This window comes from Perognathus longimembris, chromosome 7 (genome assembly GCF_023159225.1).
Source record: "Perognathus longimembris pacificus isolate PPM17 chromosome 7, ASM2315922v1, whole genome shotgun sequence".
Taxonomy (NCBI): Eukaryota; Metazoa; Chordata; class Mammalia; order Rodentia; family Heteromyidae; genus Perognathus; species Perognathus longimembris.
The window spans coordinates 63,721,426-63,736,956 of NC_063167.1; the positions used below are offsets into that span (position 1 = coordinate 63,721,426).

The 15,531-nt window shown below is 34.4% G+C and overlaps 1 protein-coding gene across 1 annotated transcript in view; it reads right to left on the bottom strand.

The window, feature by feature from the left end:
• Positions 1-5,171: 5,171 nt before the first annotated feature.
• Positions 5,172-15,531, bottom strand: part of Selenof (selenoprotein F) — a 33,279-nt gene continuing 22,919 nt past the window's right edge. Inside the window, exons 3-5 of the mRNA XM_048351705.1 lie at positions 13,891-13,954; positions 8,270-8,319; positions 5,172-5,840 (exon numbers count right to left, since the gene is read on the bottom strand). Coding sequence (XP_048207662.1) covers positions 5,709-5,840; positions 8,270-8,319; positions 13,891-13,954 — 246 coding nt within the window. The 3' untranslated portion in view covers positions 5,172-5,708. The remainder of the gene's footprint in view (positions 5,841-8,269; positions 8,320-13,890; positions 13,955-15,531) is intronic.

Below are 15,531 nucleotides of genomic sequence, written 5' to 3' on the forward strand. Positions count from 1 at the left end.
AAATTATTTTCTCTTTCGATTTTCTTTCCTATGGTGTATCCCCATCCCCTGTTGTCACTGCATTTGATTTTGGTACCCTGGGTATTGTATATACACTTATCTGAATTAGGGAAGGGAAGGGGAACAACAAAATCGTAAGACAAAGGACAAAAGGTGAACCAATACAACAGCAATACTCACAAGACACTATGTTGGAAATTAACTGTAAAACTTGGGGGTGGAGAGGATTGCTGGGGAAGCAAAAGGTGAATAAAAATGAGGGAGCAGGTAACAAGTTTGACAAGAAATGTACTCACTACCTTATGTATATAATTGTAACCCCTTTGTACATCACCTTGGCAATAAAATTAAATTAAAAAAAAAAAAAGAGGCCAGGTGCTGGAAGCTTATGCCTGTAATCCTAACTACTCAGGAGGCTGAGGATCGAAGTTCAAAGCCAGCCTGGGCAGGAAAGTCCATGAGACTCTTTATTTCCAATTAACCACCAGAAACCTGGAAGTGGTGCTGTGGCTCAAGTGGTAGAGTGCTAGCCTTGAGCTGAAGAACTCAGGAACAGTGCCCAGGCCCAGAGCTCAAGCCCCACAACCAGAAAAAAAAAAAAAAAAGAAAATAGCAGTTCCCACTCTTAAGATGCTTATTTTTGGAACCCAATCATTATGCTATGGGGAAGCCTCACATGCCCAAATGGAAAGTAAGCCAGACAGCCACTCCTTGTTTTCCAAGCTTCCTCTCATAAGTGGATCTTCTATTTCTATTTGAGCTACTCCAGTTGGTAATTTGTAAATGAAGTGGTTTTAAAGGAGCTCTGTCCACATTACATATCTATGCGCAAAAGAAATAGTCACTACTTTAAAACATTGTTGGGGTGGGAATAAAGACATAAGAAATGTGGCTAAAGTTTGGTTAGGGTTAGACATTGTTCACAGGTGGGAAAATGTAGACATTGTATCAGAGGGCAGTACCCAGGTGTTCAAACTAGAAAGGAACAGGAAAATAATTCAATCCAGAACAGACTTTACAAAATACAGTGGGAAATGGGATGTGTAAACAGGCCACATATACATTCATGATCTAGGACATCAGACAAGAATTAGGAATTGGGTAAAAACTCTAGCTGAGGAACTAACTTTGAGATTAGTGGATGTGGTGGAAAATGCTGTAGTGGGGTCTTAGGATGCGGGGGTAGGTGAGTCACATGGGTCCATGCAGTTCAAAACTAGTTGCGGCAAGGGGCTGGGAATATGGCCTAGTGGTAAAGTGCTTGCCTCGTATACATGAAGCCCTGGGTTTGATTTCTCAGCATCTCATATATAGAAAAAGCTGGAAGTGGCGCTGTAGCTCAAGTGGCAGAGTGCTAGCCTTGAGCAAAAAGAAGACAGGGACAGTGCTCAGGCCCTGAGTTTAAGCCCCATGACTGGCAAAAAACAAAACAAAACTAGCTGAGGCAATACAGTGAGACTATTATAACAGCCCCAACAAAAGATGGGGGAAGGAAGAGTGCCCAAGTATAGTTGAACTAATAGGCACTTCCCTTTAGCTCACATAGCTAGTGACTATTCTCAGGATTCTTTGAGTATATACAAAACAACCTTGAAATCTCAATTTAAGAGTTATGCTTAGATCTGTCTTTAATTTTTCCCCTCAAAGATTGATGTAGTTAAAAATAGTGAATTGGGAACAAAAAGTATAAAGCTCATGAGGATATTGGTCATAAGTTAAAGCACTACATAAAACATTCATTTCCTTAAGTGACTATCTGCTGATTGCCCATAAACTTCACAATTGATCATACTGGATTTTGTTATTCCCTTAAAGATTTTTCTTTATCTGGTTTTGTTTCCAATATCATCTTAAGATGGTATGAACAGTATCATTTTTACCTACTCTCCCAGCCTCATTTCCTATTACTTTTTTTCTCTGACCTATTGGTCCCAGACACCTTGACCTTCTTTTAGGTGTATGAAGATATATTCTCCTAGATCAGTAATTCCATCTGATCTCCCTTACCTGGAGGGCTTTTTACTCTGCTTTTCTTTTGATAGCGTCTGTTCATCTTTCAGCTAAGCTTCAGTTTGAAGGTCATATTCTCAAAGATTCCTAAACTCATTTATGTCTCCTTTGTAATTCACTCCTAGTCACTTCAATTTTGTTTTTTACTGTAAGTAATTGTATACTTAGGCTTTTAAGCTGTTCAAAGGTTGCCTTTCTGACTGGAATACAGAGAGCAGAAGAAACAGGTAAAATTGAGAATCTAAAAATATCAAAGATTTAAATACCAATCTGAAGAATAGTGGAAGGTCAAGTTCTTAATGCACTAAAGTGGCTCCTGTTGGTATGACTGTAAAATGACTATGCTCTTCATTAGATCAGAAACCTACAGGATATGCAGAAGTCAGGGCCCTCAAGTCACTGATGGTAATGTAGTGAGTATGACCACTTTGAAAAACTTGGGCAATTACTCAAAAAGTGGGGGCCGAAGAAGTGGATGTAATTTGCATATACAAATCCTTGGGTTTCCCAGCATGAGAAAAAAGAAAAAGTTGTACTTAAATGCATATAGTTGCATTATTCATTAACCCTCTAAAATTGAAACCCAAGTCTACCAAATAAATGGGGCACTAACTATATACAGGGACACTGCTCAGTCATAAGGAGACAAAGAACATTGGATGAAACTCTAAAATATACCGAGTGTAACATGCTAGACCCATGGCTAGTAGGGCAGGCTGGTGGGGAATGACCACTAATGGGGACAGAATTCCTTTTGGAAGGATAAAAACTGTATGGTGAACATATTAAATTACTGAATTGTATACCCAGTAGGTGAATTTAATGATATGAATTTTTTCTCAAAAAATGTTAACTCTTGTTACTAATGGTAGCTAATATGCCCTATGTTACTGAATTAACTGATATTGAACTAGTTTCCAGGAAAAATATGGAGTTTGCTTCTGGGCATCTGTGGGTCACCTCCCCATTAACCTTGTTCATGAATAGTCTTGCTTTATGTTTATGTATTGACTGCACTCCATTCTATATGCCTGGGTCATTTTAAAGTAAAATTCCCACCATCATGTGCAAAAACGTGAAAAATGGACATTTAAAAGGTATAGCTATGCCCCTATGAATGCATAAGATAATGCTAAGTGAAATGAACTCCATGTTATGGAAATGAGTGATATACACTGTTGTAATTACTTTCAACATGCCACGTGAAACCGTAGCTTCTATTGATGATGATCCTCTTGTATCCCCTTCCTGTGGTGTACCTGCCCTATCACTGTATCTTATCTGAGTACAATGGAAATGGTACATACTGGTATTAGAACTAGGAAAGTGAAAGGGAATACCAAAATCGAGAGACACAGGATAAAAAGACAAACGACTATAAAAGCAATACTTGCAAAACTGTTTGGTGTAAACCAACTGAACACCTCATGGGGGGAGAGGAAAGGAGGAGGGAGGAGGGAGGAATGAGGGAGGAGGGAACAAACAGTACACGAAATGTATCCAATGCCTAATGTATGAAACTGTAACCTCTGTGTATATCACTTTGACAATAAAAAACCCCAAAAAAACCAGAAAACAAAAAAACAAATGACAACTCAAAAATGAAAAAAACAAAAAAAGGTATGCCAATATTCAAGTAGAAGGAATACTTACCAGTGAAGCTATATGACACTGAAACTACTTCCTGCATATTTGTAAATATTTTCATACCCTAGCTACTGCTGATTCAATTCATGCATGTTGGGGATCAAACTTAGTCTTACGTATGCTAGACAAGTGTTCTAACACAGAGCTATATCTCTACCTTTAACTATTAAACTATGCAGGATTTCCCTTCAAAGGCATTTCCTGTATTTCATTAAATTTTTGAAAGTTCTCTGGCTTCAAATCTTAAAATATGATACTTTAGTTTTTATTCATAGTTTTACCCATAAGAGGCCTTAGCTGTGGGCTGGGAATGTGGCTTAGTGAGGATGTGGCTTAGGGGTAGACTCCTTGGCTAGCATGCATGAAGCCCTGAGTTAGATTCTTCAGTACCACATAAACAGAGAAATCCAGAAGTGGTACTTTGGCTCAAGTGGTAGAGTGCTAGCCTTGAGCAAAAGCTCAGGGACAGTGTCCAGGTCCTGAGTTCAAGCCCCAGGACTGGGGGAGGGGGAAGAGGTCTTTGCTAAATTTAGAGATACATTAATTTGTTGTTATATAAGTAATATAGTTTGACAAGGTGGGCAAAGTTGCAATGATTAAATAGCTATATCTGTGGTGATTCTGAATCAAATGTGAGACTTTGGCTATAAAACAATACTTTTTGGATTAGTATCAATACTCTTTTCCTGGTAATCAGGGCTTTTTTGTCTTTCAAAAGCTGTTCTTTGCTTGCAATTGGCAAAAACCACTCTCAATTGGCTGAATAAATTGAACCTCCCAATTAAAAAGTTGGGGCTTGGTAGACACTCTTATTATTCACCAGCTTGAGAACTGGGAGCTCTAAAATACAGTGGGGCTCTTCAGCTTCTTTGATCTCTCACAATAACATGAATACAATAGTTTTTAGGCCTCTCTTCACTACCACTCCATGTTAGGTACTCATTTAACTGGCACTTTCTGCCCAGAAATTAGCCTAATTATTTTGTATGCCAATCTCAAAAGTTTTGAAGTTTCATTCTTCAGTACCACTGTTGTTCTGTATGTGGTGGCAACTCCATTATTTTTTCCAATGCCCACAATTGGCTTAATATCGCTTTTGTGTTGAAATAGCAATAACCATTAGGGATCAGTGGCATGTTAAACAGGTCTAGTTTTATCAAATATTCATGCCATTGATGATCTAAAGTCAACCATAGTTTGCTTGCCAGGATTTCTTATGCTTAGCCCTGAGTTTCAGTCTCAAGATTGGCAAAAAAATAAAACAGCCAAGATGCATGCAGAAATAACATTAACATGAAAAGACAAATTAGAATAACTTTGACTTTTGAACGTTTTTATTTATATTTTGGTATCACAAGTGATCATCTTTTAAATGAATATTTTCTCTAAGACTGTAAAGCACAAAAATTTGCCAAATATCTGATCTGCACAAATCCTTAAGAAAGGTTTTCTGTGTAATCTTCATAGACGCAAATCTTTGTGTATGACCCATTCTTAACTGTAGATCTCCACGCTGTTTTCACAATAATGAAGCTACAAAGTTATTCTGAAGGACACTCATTACAATCTAAATAATATTTCTACTAAAAAGAAAGTTGTGGAACACAAAACACCAGAGGTTCTGAGGAGAAGGTAATTTGTTGAGGTTCAGTTTATCTTACTTGCTTTATAGTTTTCTGTCATTATTTTTGAAAGAACACATATCACAATAGTCATCTCCATTACTTCTTCCTCATTTAGAAATCTGTTGTTCATAAAACTTGACCAACTACCAAACTACCATTTGCATTTAACCACAAGCTTGTTACACAAAGCATTTCATTAGAGGTATCAACAAATGCAAATGGACCGAAATTTAGAAAAAGTAGGTTTTGTGAAGCTTGCTCACTCTTACATATTATGGGCTGTGCTGCCACCTCAATTTCTTACTAGATGTTTAATGCCTCACAGTGAAAGGCTGATCAATGGAAGCATGCAAAACTATTTTCTATGTGCCACAATATTTCATTTGATAAAGGCAACAAAACAATAGGATAAAATTTAAACAAGGTTTATATGCGCTCCAATTTTTCACTGAGAAATTCTTCCACACTATCCGTGTTCCATTTGAGGATGCTTAGCTCTTCGGCAATGTTCCCGTTGTCGTCCAAAAGCTTTAGTACAGGATCTGAACCACGAACATACTGTATAAAAGAGGGACATGATCATTTGTTTCTGCTGTGAAAGGGCCTTCTTATTCTCAACCAACATCAAAACAGCTTTAAAAATGTAACAGCAATTTAAAACATTTTAGATACAACATCACAACAGACCTTAAATGAAGTCTTTTAAGAAAGAATAAAATGATTCATAAAAATGAGAGAAAAAATATTCCTTCGAAACAGAAAAGAATCTGCTGGTATCAAGATAGTTTATTTGGGACTTACAGCTTATTATGAGTGTAACAAAATAGTTTTTGCACACATGACTCATACTCAAATGAGCTTAAAATCTGATAGTGGTGGTAAATGAATTCAAAATAATCAGAAGAACGGTATAAGAACCATGTTTGAAATACGCTGTGCATAAAAATAATTATACATAGAAACCTATACTGGACATAACTTTTCTTTGGCTTAAGAAATGTATTGATTTTGTTGTAAGCAGTTTAGAATTAGGTAGAGTTCGTGTAACTTCAGACCCATTAGTTGGATCCTTTACAGCTCTGTGAAATTCTAAAGCTGGGAAAAGACAGTAAAGTGAACTCATTTGTTAAAAGATTAACTCTTTGATTTTAAATTACTGGAACCTGATAACTAAGATACAGCTATATTGAGGAAGGGTACTTCCTTACAGCTTCTTTCAGCAATTAGACTTCATGTGGTATTTTTTCAAAATTCTGTGGCTTATGGATTCCATCTATGGAAAGAAGTTCTGATGTAATTAGTAACACTCAGTACATTCCAAAATGTGTTTTTGTTGTGTGTGTGTGTGTGTGTGTGTGTGTGTGTGTGTGTGTGTGTGTAGTTGGGGGTTGAATCAAAAGCCTTATGCATGCTAGGCAAGTATTGTACCATTGAGTTGTACTTCCAGTCACAAAAAAAAAAAAAACAACCCTAAAAATCAAGAATAGTCTGCTTCACTCAAGAGTATGAGAATAAAAATACAAGCTATAACCAGACATTGATGGCTCATGACTGTGCTTCTAGCTACTCAAGAGGCTAAGATCTGGAAGATCCAAAGAATGGAGGTTTCAAAGCCAGCATGGGCAGAAAAATCCTTGAGCTGGCAGCATGGCTCAAGTAGTAGAATGCCAATCACTTAAACAAATTAATCAAGTGTTAGGCACTGAGTACAAACCTGATGATAACCCCCACCCCCCACCCCCAAAGAAAAGATAAGCTACAGAATGGCAGGAATATCTTTGTAACACACACACACATCCAATAAAGGATTCATATTAGTCAACTCTTAAATTTCAGAAAAACCAGAAACAACCTCTTCCAAACAAAACAAAACAACCTAACCTAACAATCCAATTAAAATGTGGGAAAATAAGCAAAAATAGATAGATGACAGATAAGACTGCACTAAACTAAAAAACTTATGCACAATTAAAGAAACAATGGAGACACTGAAAAGACAACCTACAGAAGAAAATATTACCAAGTCACACAGAGGCTAAACTATACAATCCAGCAATTCATGTTCTTAGGCATTTACCCTAAATGAAATGAAAACTTTTGTGTACATAGAAATTATATTAAAAAGGCGTTAACTATTGGCCCAAACTAGAAACAACAGAGATGTCCTTACATAGATAAACAAGAAAAAAAAAAAGAATCTGTGGTACAACAGAATATTGTTCAACAATAAAAAGGAGCTATTGAGGCATAGAAAAGATGCTCACAGACTGTTATATGCACATTGATAAGTAAAAGAAGGCAATGTGAAAATACTATTATATGCATTCTACAAAAGGCAAAACTATAAATCAGGAAAAAGACAAGTGGTTGCCAATGGTAGAGAAGACAGACAGAAAGCTGAGAAGTAATCACGATCCATAGGGCAGACAAAATATTCTGCATGACAATGTTATTATGCACTTGGAAAAACTTCAACTACACAACAGAAAAACTGAACCTTAATACAAACTTAATGAATTCTAACAGAGGAAATCAAGGGTAAGGGTGGAGGCTAAACTAAAGAGTGTATGGAAAATCCATATTTTCTGTATACAAAGAACTACTCTAAAAATCAAAGGTTATTTATAGGTATTTGTACTTATTTATATTATATTTATAATAATAATAAATAGCAATTTTTGTGTGTGGGTTCTGGGGCTTGAAATTAGGGCCTCTGGACAGTTCCAGAGCCTTTTTGCTCAAGGTTAGTGCTCTACCACTTGAGCCACAGTTCCACTTCCAGCCTTTTTTGGTAGTTAAAAGAGGTTAAGAATCGCACAGACTTTCCTGCTCATGTTGGCTTAGAACCTCAATCCTCAGATTTGAGCCTCCTCTATACCTACGATTACAGGTGTGAGCCACCAGTGTGTGGCTATAATTACTATTTATACTTATTTCATTTCAAAAAGTAACAGTTGAGAAGAGAAGGTCCATTACGATAATCTTACCTTGATTTGTAGTCCTCGGAACAGTTTAGGTTTATCACTTCTGACAAAAGCTTAAAAGAAAAATGATTCAAATTGTTATGTCAAAATCTCAGCTAGCTACAAAGACCATTACCAAAAATGGAAATAAACTTAAACCAAGCATTGTCTTATTCAAACAGGTATTAAATAAATGGAGAGAAATGCCACATATTTCATGGAAGACCACACATTTTAAGACATTAGCTTTTTCAAATTAGTAAAAACACCGAACAGCTCATCTGTAAATGAGAATAGTCAAAGTAACTTTACAAAGTTAAAATATGAGGGAACAATTTAATTACATATTTCATGATACTGAGACTAGCATACTTGAACAATTAAAGGAGAAAAATAGTTATTAATCAGAGAAAAGGAGTAGGAAGGGATATAACACATCTGGTGCATATGTGAATTATTCAATGAAAACTTGAGAAAACTGTCTACTTGGGAAGAAAAGAAAACATAGGTACCTACATTACATCTTATATTTAAATACATTTCATATAGAGTAAAATTTAAATGAACACAAAAATACTGGTTATCTACTATATGTAAGATAGCAGAAATATAGCTACATCAGCATTAATTCCTGTCTTTATATAATTTACGGTCTGATGAAGAGGCTAAATGAATAATTACACTTGTGGCAAATGCTAATAAGACTCAGGATACTTATTTGTACTTAAATGAATACTTAAATGAATATGGGAAACAAAATTCTTTCCCTAAAAGAAATGCTTTATAGATTTGCTTGCATAAAAATGAAACGTTAGAGCAGCAAAATCACCACGATTATAAATATGACCAATTGGTAAAAAGTATCTCTAACTTACAATGTATAAAAAGATTCTTACAAGTAAGGAAAAAATCCCCAAGAAATGGACTGAAGATAGAAATGTATAATGTAACAAATATAAAAAAGTCAATCAACAATTGACATAAATGTTCAAGTACATTAATAATTACAATGCCAAAGAACAAGATATTCACATACAGAGCAATGAAGATTTTAGAGTACAAAAAAAAGGGAGCAGGGAGAGTTTTTTTTCTGGGATAAGCTGTGGGAAGTGGTATAAACATCCTGTGGAAGGGTATTTATTAGCAAGTAAGTGTTAAAATGTACTGTTTTAAGCTTGCCAGTCTACTCATAGGATTTACTTTATACTGATCCATTGTACTTTTTAATAATATGTTCAAGGTCCTCATAAAAATCTAGATATTTGGAAAGAATCTAAATAAGTGAAAGGCTACTGGTAAAATGAACACATCAATCACTAAAAAATTATACTCACCTATATTTATTTGCAAAGAGGCAAACTTCTGTGATGGATAGAAATAGTTTGTTTTTTTTCCCCTATGGGCATTGAATGATTGATAGATACTTGTCCCTAAATAGTTTCATTTACAAATAAAACAGCTCAGAAGCACTAAATAAATGCCTCAAAACCACTATTATTTAAACAGAAGGCTTTATCTGGAGCACACATTTGGGGAAAATTTTAAGAAGCATTCCCCTCTTTTTTGGTTGTTAATGTTTTGTGTCATGTCAACATTTCAAGAATGATTACGTCTAACTGATCAGATTGTAAAAGTTTAGAACACTTAAAAATACATACAGCATTTTGTTTAGGTACCTTATAATACTGGGCTTTGAAAACTGGGCCTTGTGCTTGGGAAAATTTTAAGAAGCATTCCCCTCTTTTTTGGTTGTTAATGTTTTGTGTCATGTCAACATTTTCAAGAATGATTACGTCTAACTGATCAGATTGTAAAAGTTTAGAACACTTAAAAATACATACAGCATTTTGTTTAGGTAGCTTATAACACTGGGCTTTGAAAACTGGGCCTTGTGCTTGGGAGACTAGTATTCTTAGGCCATATTTCCAACCAGAGAACTTATTCTTTAAACTTAAGAATTAGAAATCAAGTGCACTTATTGACTTTCATTATAAAGTTACAATATGTTGCATTTTCTTTTAAGGTTTTGTGGACTTGAGATAACCAGATAATGAATCTTTTTCCCTGCAAACCTTAATTCAGAATAAAACTATGCTTTTCTGGCTAAAGTTCTGTTTTCCATTTGATTTCATTCTTTAAGATTTGTACAAATATTCTGCTCATTCAAGAACTTCTAAACAAAAGTGATCGTATGATATCATACTGCATTTTAGACTGTTGGCTAACCCTCTAGGCATGCCTGGGCGAAACACTATCGAACACACTTCCAAATGTGTCAATTCATTTTTCCAATTACACTAAGAAACCACTCTGGGGAAAGATTATTCTTTTCTGTATACAAAACAAAACTGTTAGCACATTTAGTAATTTTCATTCAACAGACTTTTAATAAGATGAAATGAGTGAACAAAATTTAAAGGAGTACTAAGAGGAGTCCCTAATGACTGTGTCTATCAGCTCTTAACTCTCTTCTCTGCTAGGCAGAGAGATCCATAAAGCATTCTAATTCTGAATGAGGAGAACAATTGTTAGATACTTTGTAGCAGGCAAATCTTTTTACAAGCAGTAAAAGAACTTTTTAAAAACAAATCTTTTATGACTTACTATGTACACATGGCATTGGATCAGCTATCTGAGAATATGAGGAAACCAAGTTTTTAATTTCAATAAATAAAAAGAGCAGTAAGAAACCTACAATTTTCTTCAACAAATTTGTAAGAAAGAGAAGATGGTCATAAAGGCAATATGATTGGGGCCGGTGGTAGAGCGTGTGTTCAGAATGTATGAATAGTACTGGGTTCAGTTCCCAGAACCAAAGAAATCTAATTATTTGTATGCACAGCTGAAGGTCAAAATCAGCAGGGCTTCAGGCTTTTATATTAGAAAAGCATTCTACTCTTGACTGTATTCTAACCCACATGCTGTTAATTTAACAATAAGTAATATACACCCTGAATTAATAGAAGTAAGATTTACTATGTCAGAGTGACAAAAGGCAACAAAAATGTAACTAGAGACTGAAAATTTAAGAAATGAATATAAAATGATGCCCTTTCTGCAACACAATCTCAAAGACCAAGAGGACATTATCCTCAGCTCTCAGCCTCTTGAGTAGCTAGGTTTATAGGCATGAACCACCAGTGCCAGGCTTATTTTTCATACTTTAAAAAATAATAGCTCAATGATAATTAGTTCACAAATTTTGAAAGAAATCAATTCTATAACTATTTGTAGGAAATGCTCTAATGACAGTTTGTCAATTATAAAGGCAATTTTGTAAAGAGAACTTCAAAATGATACAGATGTGATTTATAACATGTATTAAATGTTTCATTCAGTTTTTCCCTTAGTGTTCTTATCTTGTCACTTATACTGTCCCTAAGAGCTAAGTTTTGTTATATACATTGCTGAGAAAGTTAAGAACCTCCTCTTAACATCAGAACGTCAGAACTAACGTTTGTCAGAACTAACGTTTAACAAACATATTTATACCAAGGATAGTGTAAGTGGGGACTAGATAATAAGTGTATGTCTTAAAGCTAAAGAAAAATGTTTGAATTACTTATTTCCAAAGTCATGTACAATGAAAATATAAATGAAAAGGGACAAAACAGACTTGGTGTCATATGTGTGTATGTGTATGTATGTGTGTGTGTGTGTATACATTACGACATATCTTTGATTACATAACATGTAGCCATTCAATGTAATATACTGATTACTGACTTTAAGATTTGATTATAAAAGTTTACAGCAGATATGATTAACACTTGTGAATAGCCATATAGTTCTTGTTCATTAAAAATGTGAATCATAATATACATTTAATAAAAATGTCATCTCCATCCACACTATTTCATATTATTATTTCACTCAATAATATAAACAGCACAACAAACTTCACATGGATTCTTAACTTTGCTCAATGAAAGCATTCATGTATTAAAAAATTGCTTTGTTTTTGGAACTTGGTTAGGAAGTATGATCTGAACCAATACTGGAATTGCTTAACATAGATATAACATGGCTGAGGCAGGGATTAAGTTCAAAACTACCGTAAGCTACACAATGAGACTCTATTCCCCATCAAAACCAATTTAAGGGCTTGGAATGTATGATAGAGTGCTTGCCTAGCGTGCATTAAGTCCTGGGTTTGATTCCTCAGTACCACATAAACAGAAAAAGCCAGAAGTGGCACTCTGGCTCAAGTGATAGAGCTGGTTAGCCTTGAGCAAAAGAAGCTTAGGGATAGTGCCTAGGCCCTGAAAAGCCCCAGACTGGCAAAAAAAAAGAAATAAAAAAAAAGAAATCAATGTTACCACATACATAAAACCTGATTTCATAAATAGGATGGCTTATTGCTGAATCAATGAAATCTAAGTCACAGAAGATTATTAATAAAACAATTCAGTCAGATGTGATTGCACACGTCTATAATTCTAGCATTAAGAGGCTGAGGCAGGAGGATTCTAATACACTAAGTTACACACTGATATTGTTTAAAAAAACCAACCAGCCAAAGAACAATATAAAAACACAAAAATACAAATCAGTAAATATAAATCATCAGTATAGCAGAATGTAATTGACAGAGCTTTGGCAATTACCACGTTATTTAAAATCCAGATCCAGGGGTAAACATTGCTTTTCTAATCACAGAACTTAAAATTTTCTTAGTAAAAGCTTAGAATAGGAATAAGAATAATCATGCTATCATTCGAAGAACTAATATAAAGGACCAATACAAGTTGCCATACAATTCTGAGTTTAGGTATCTGAGATGGGGGGGCAGGATAAGAGAGTAAGAATGTGTACGCTTAGCACAAGTAGAAATTAAAATGTGCACTATATTAGAATATATGCTTATTCTAACAAAGAATATATTTAACTAGATAGCTCTCTTCGAGACTCATTTAAAAATGACAAACTACTGGATGACACATTCCTGCGTCAAAATAGACATTATTTTATTATAAGCAAATCTCAGTTAGCAATAAAAGGCATGTATTCACATAGGAAATTTTTGTGAAATATGAAATCCCCCAAATATTTCACCATTAGTAAATAATGTAAGAAACAACTGAAAAATAAGTCAAATCAAAGTACATAAATAGAATAATTATGTATTTAAATAAAAGAGCTTCATTATTGTGAGTTCAGTGCATGCAAAGACAAAATATTCTTAGCCCAAAGCTTTTTTGAATAGGTAAAGATCACCATTGTTTGATGTTTACCTGAAGAATACACAGTCACAATGATCTTTTAACATATTTATCATTAAATTTCCTGTGAAGATATGCACATTATGACTCTCTTTTGTGTACTCAAATTAATTCTATTCTAAATTCACGCAATTTTTCATAAATTTAGTTACATTTAAAATATACTAGAATGCTGTGTTATTTAAAGAAATTACATTTACATATGCTAGAAGAAGAGTGTCATAAAAGTTGTTACTTGGCAACAGAATTTCCTTTTAAGAAAATAACTTCACGTGTTGTATTTTAAATTTCTATTTTATATACTGTCCATAAAAACAAACATGAACTAATTTCAGATACTGTTGAGAAAGTCTAATTCTAAGACTTAATAAAATTACTCTTGTGAAATGCTGACTTTAAATGATTCAACAGTTTACTACATACCTTGGACTTGAGGGAACCTCCCCAATTTTCATCCACAGACTTCAAGAATAGCTCCTGCATAAAGCTACAAAAGGAAAATCAGGCATTAAAAAACTTGTATGAGTTCATGTAGGCTGTGTAGAGAGTACTTGGCTGGCATTTGAGAGGCCCTGAGTTTCATATCCAGAAACATTAAAAGTCACTGTTAACTTTACAGGTAAGCAGATACACAGTTCCCCTTCCCCACCCCAAAAGTCAGAGCTTAGTAGGACTGTATGATTCCCGTCCCTAATAGGAGAGGAAATGGAGGAGCTATGGCAGGAATATCCCTTATCTGTGATTTCAGTTACTCATGGCCAGTAGGGAACTGAAAATATTAAATGAAAAATTAGAAAAATAAGCAAGTCATTAAGTTTTAAATTAAGCACTGCTCTAAGTAGTGTGGTAAAATTCTACTCTATCCTGTCCAGGGCATGAAATCATCCCTTTTGTCTAGTATATTCATGCTTTATATAGTTCCTGCCAATTAATCACTTAGTTCTTGTCTAAAAAGATGGACTTCTGTGGCACCACAGGGCTTGTGTTCAAGTAACCTTTATTTTTATTAATAATGATCCCAAAGTGCAAAAGAAATGATAGATATAAAAGCTAGCACTGTTATAGTTGTTCTATTTGGAGTAGTGGAATGTATTCCTTATGGTTAAGAAGGGACATTCTTACTGTACATTAAAAGCTTCAGGAAAACTTAAGCCCTCAATGAAGTATTTTTATATCTACCCCCAAAACAGAAGAAAACTGAATTTTACAGGATGTACTATTTAAAGGTATTACAGGAAAAGTAAAACGTTATTATAAAGGACTCAAATACAAACATTTTTCTTTAACGAAATTCAGATTCAGTGGCATACACTGATTTTGTAATTATGAAACCTAAAATTCTCTTAGGAAAAGCTTAGAAAAAAAACCCTCAAGTGCAAATATTTATTGCAATAAATTCAGCTGAAATAGATCCAACAGCAAATATTGTTTTGTTTTTTTTATAGCAACCAAAGCCTGCCCATTCTTTTATGGAATACTGCGATGCTAAGAGAATTCTGGCAAATTTTAAGAGCATAACACGTTGATTTCTTTTTAGTTTTTAGTCCAGGAGTTAAAAAACATGGATTTTTACCTTTAACTTTCTAAGACAGCATCTATTTAATAAAACCCGCACATATACCATGAATGGTTACTTAAATTTTTTTGAAAATGCACAAAAGCACAAAGAAGAAATTTCTAAAATACCAGTTGACTGCTTCAAGGTATTAAAAATATGTGTAGTAGCTCAGATATGATCTTCTCTAGAAAAACTTTGGTTGACTGATTTTTTTAGGGTTGCTTTTTTGTTGTTGTTGTTGGGGTTATTGAAATCAGGGTCTCATACTGGCTAGGTAGGTACTCTGCCATTTTCAGCCATACTCCCAAGCCTCCTGTGGTTTTATTTAGGGATCTTTTCAGTAAAGTTCCATAGAACTCTGCTCTGATTATTTTTATACATAGTTAACTCATGTCATCATAGAATTTAAATATTGCAAGATGAACAAAACAAAAGATAACTAAAAGTTGCATAATATTACTAATGTGACATTTAAACAGCATTAATTTGTGATGCTAATTGGCACT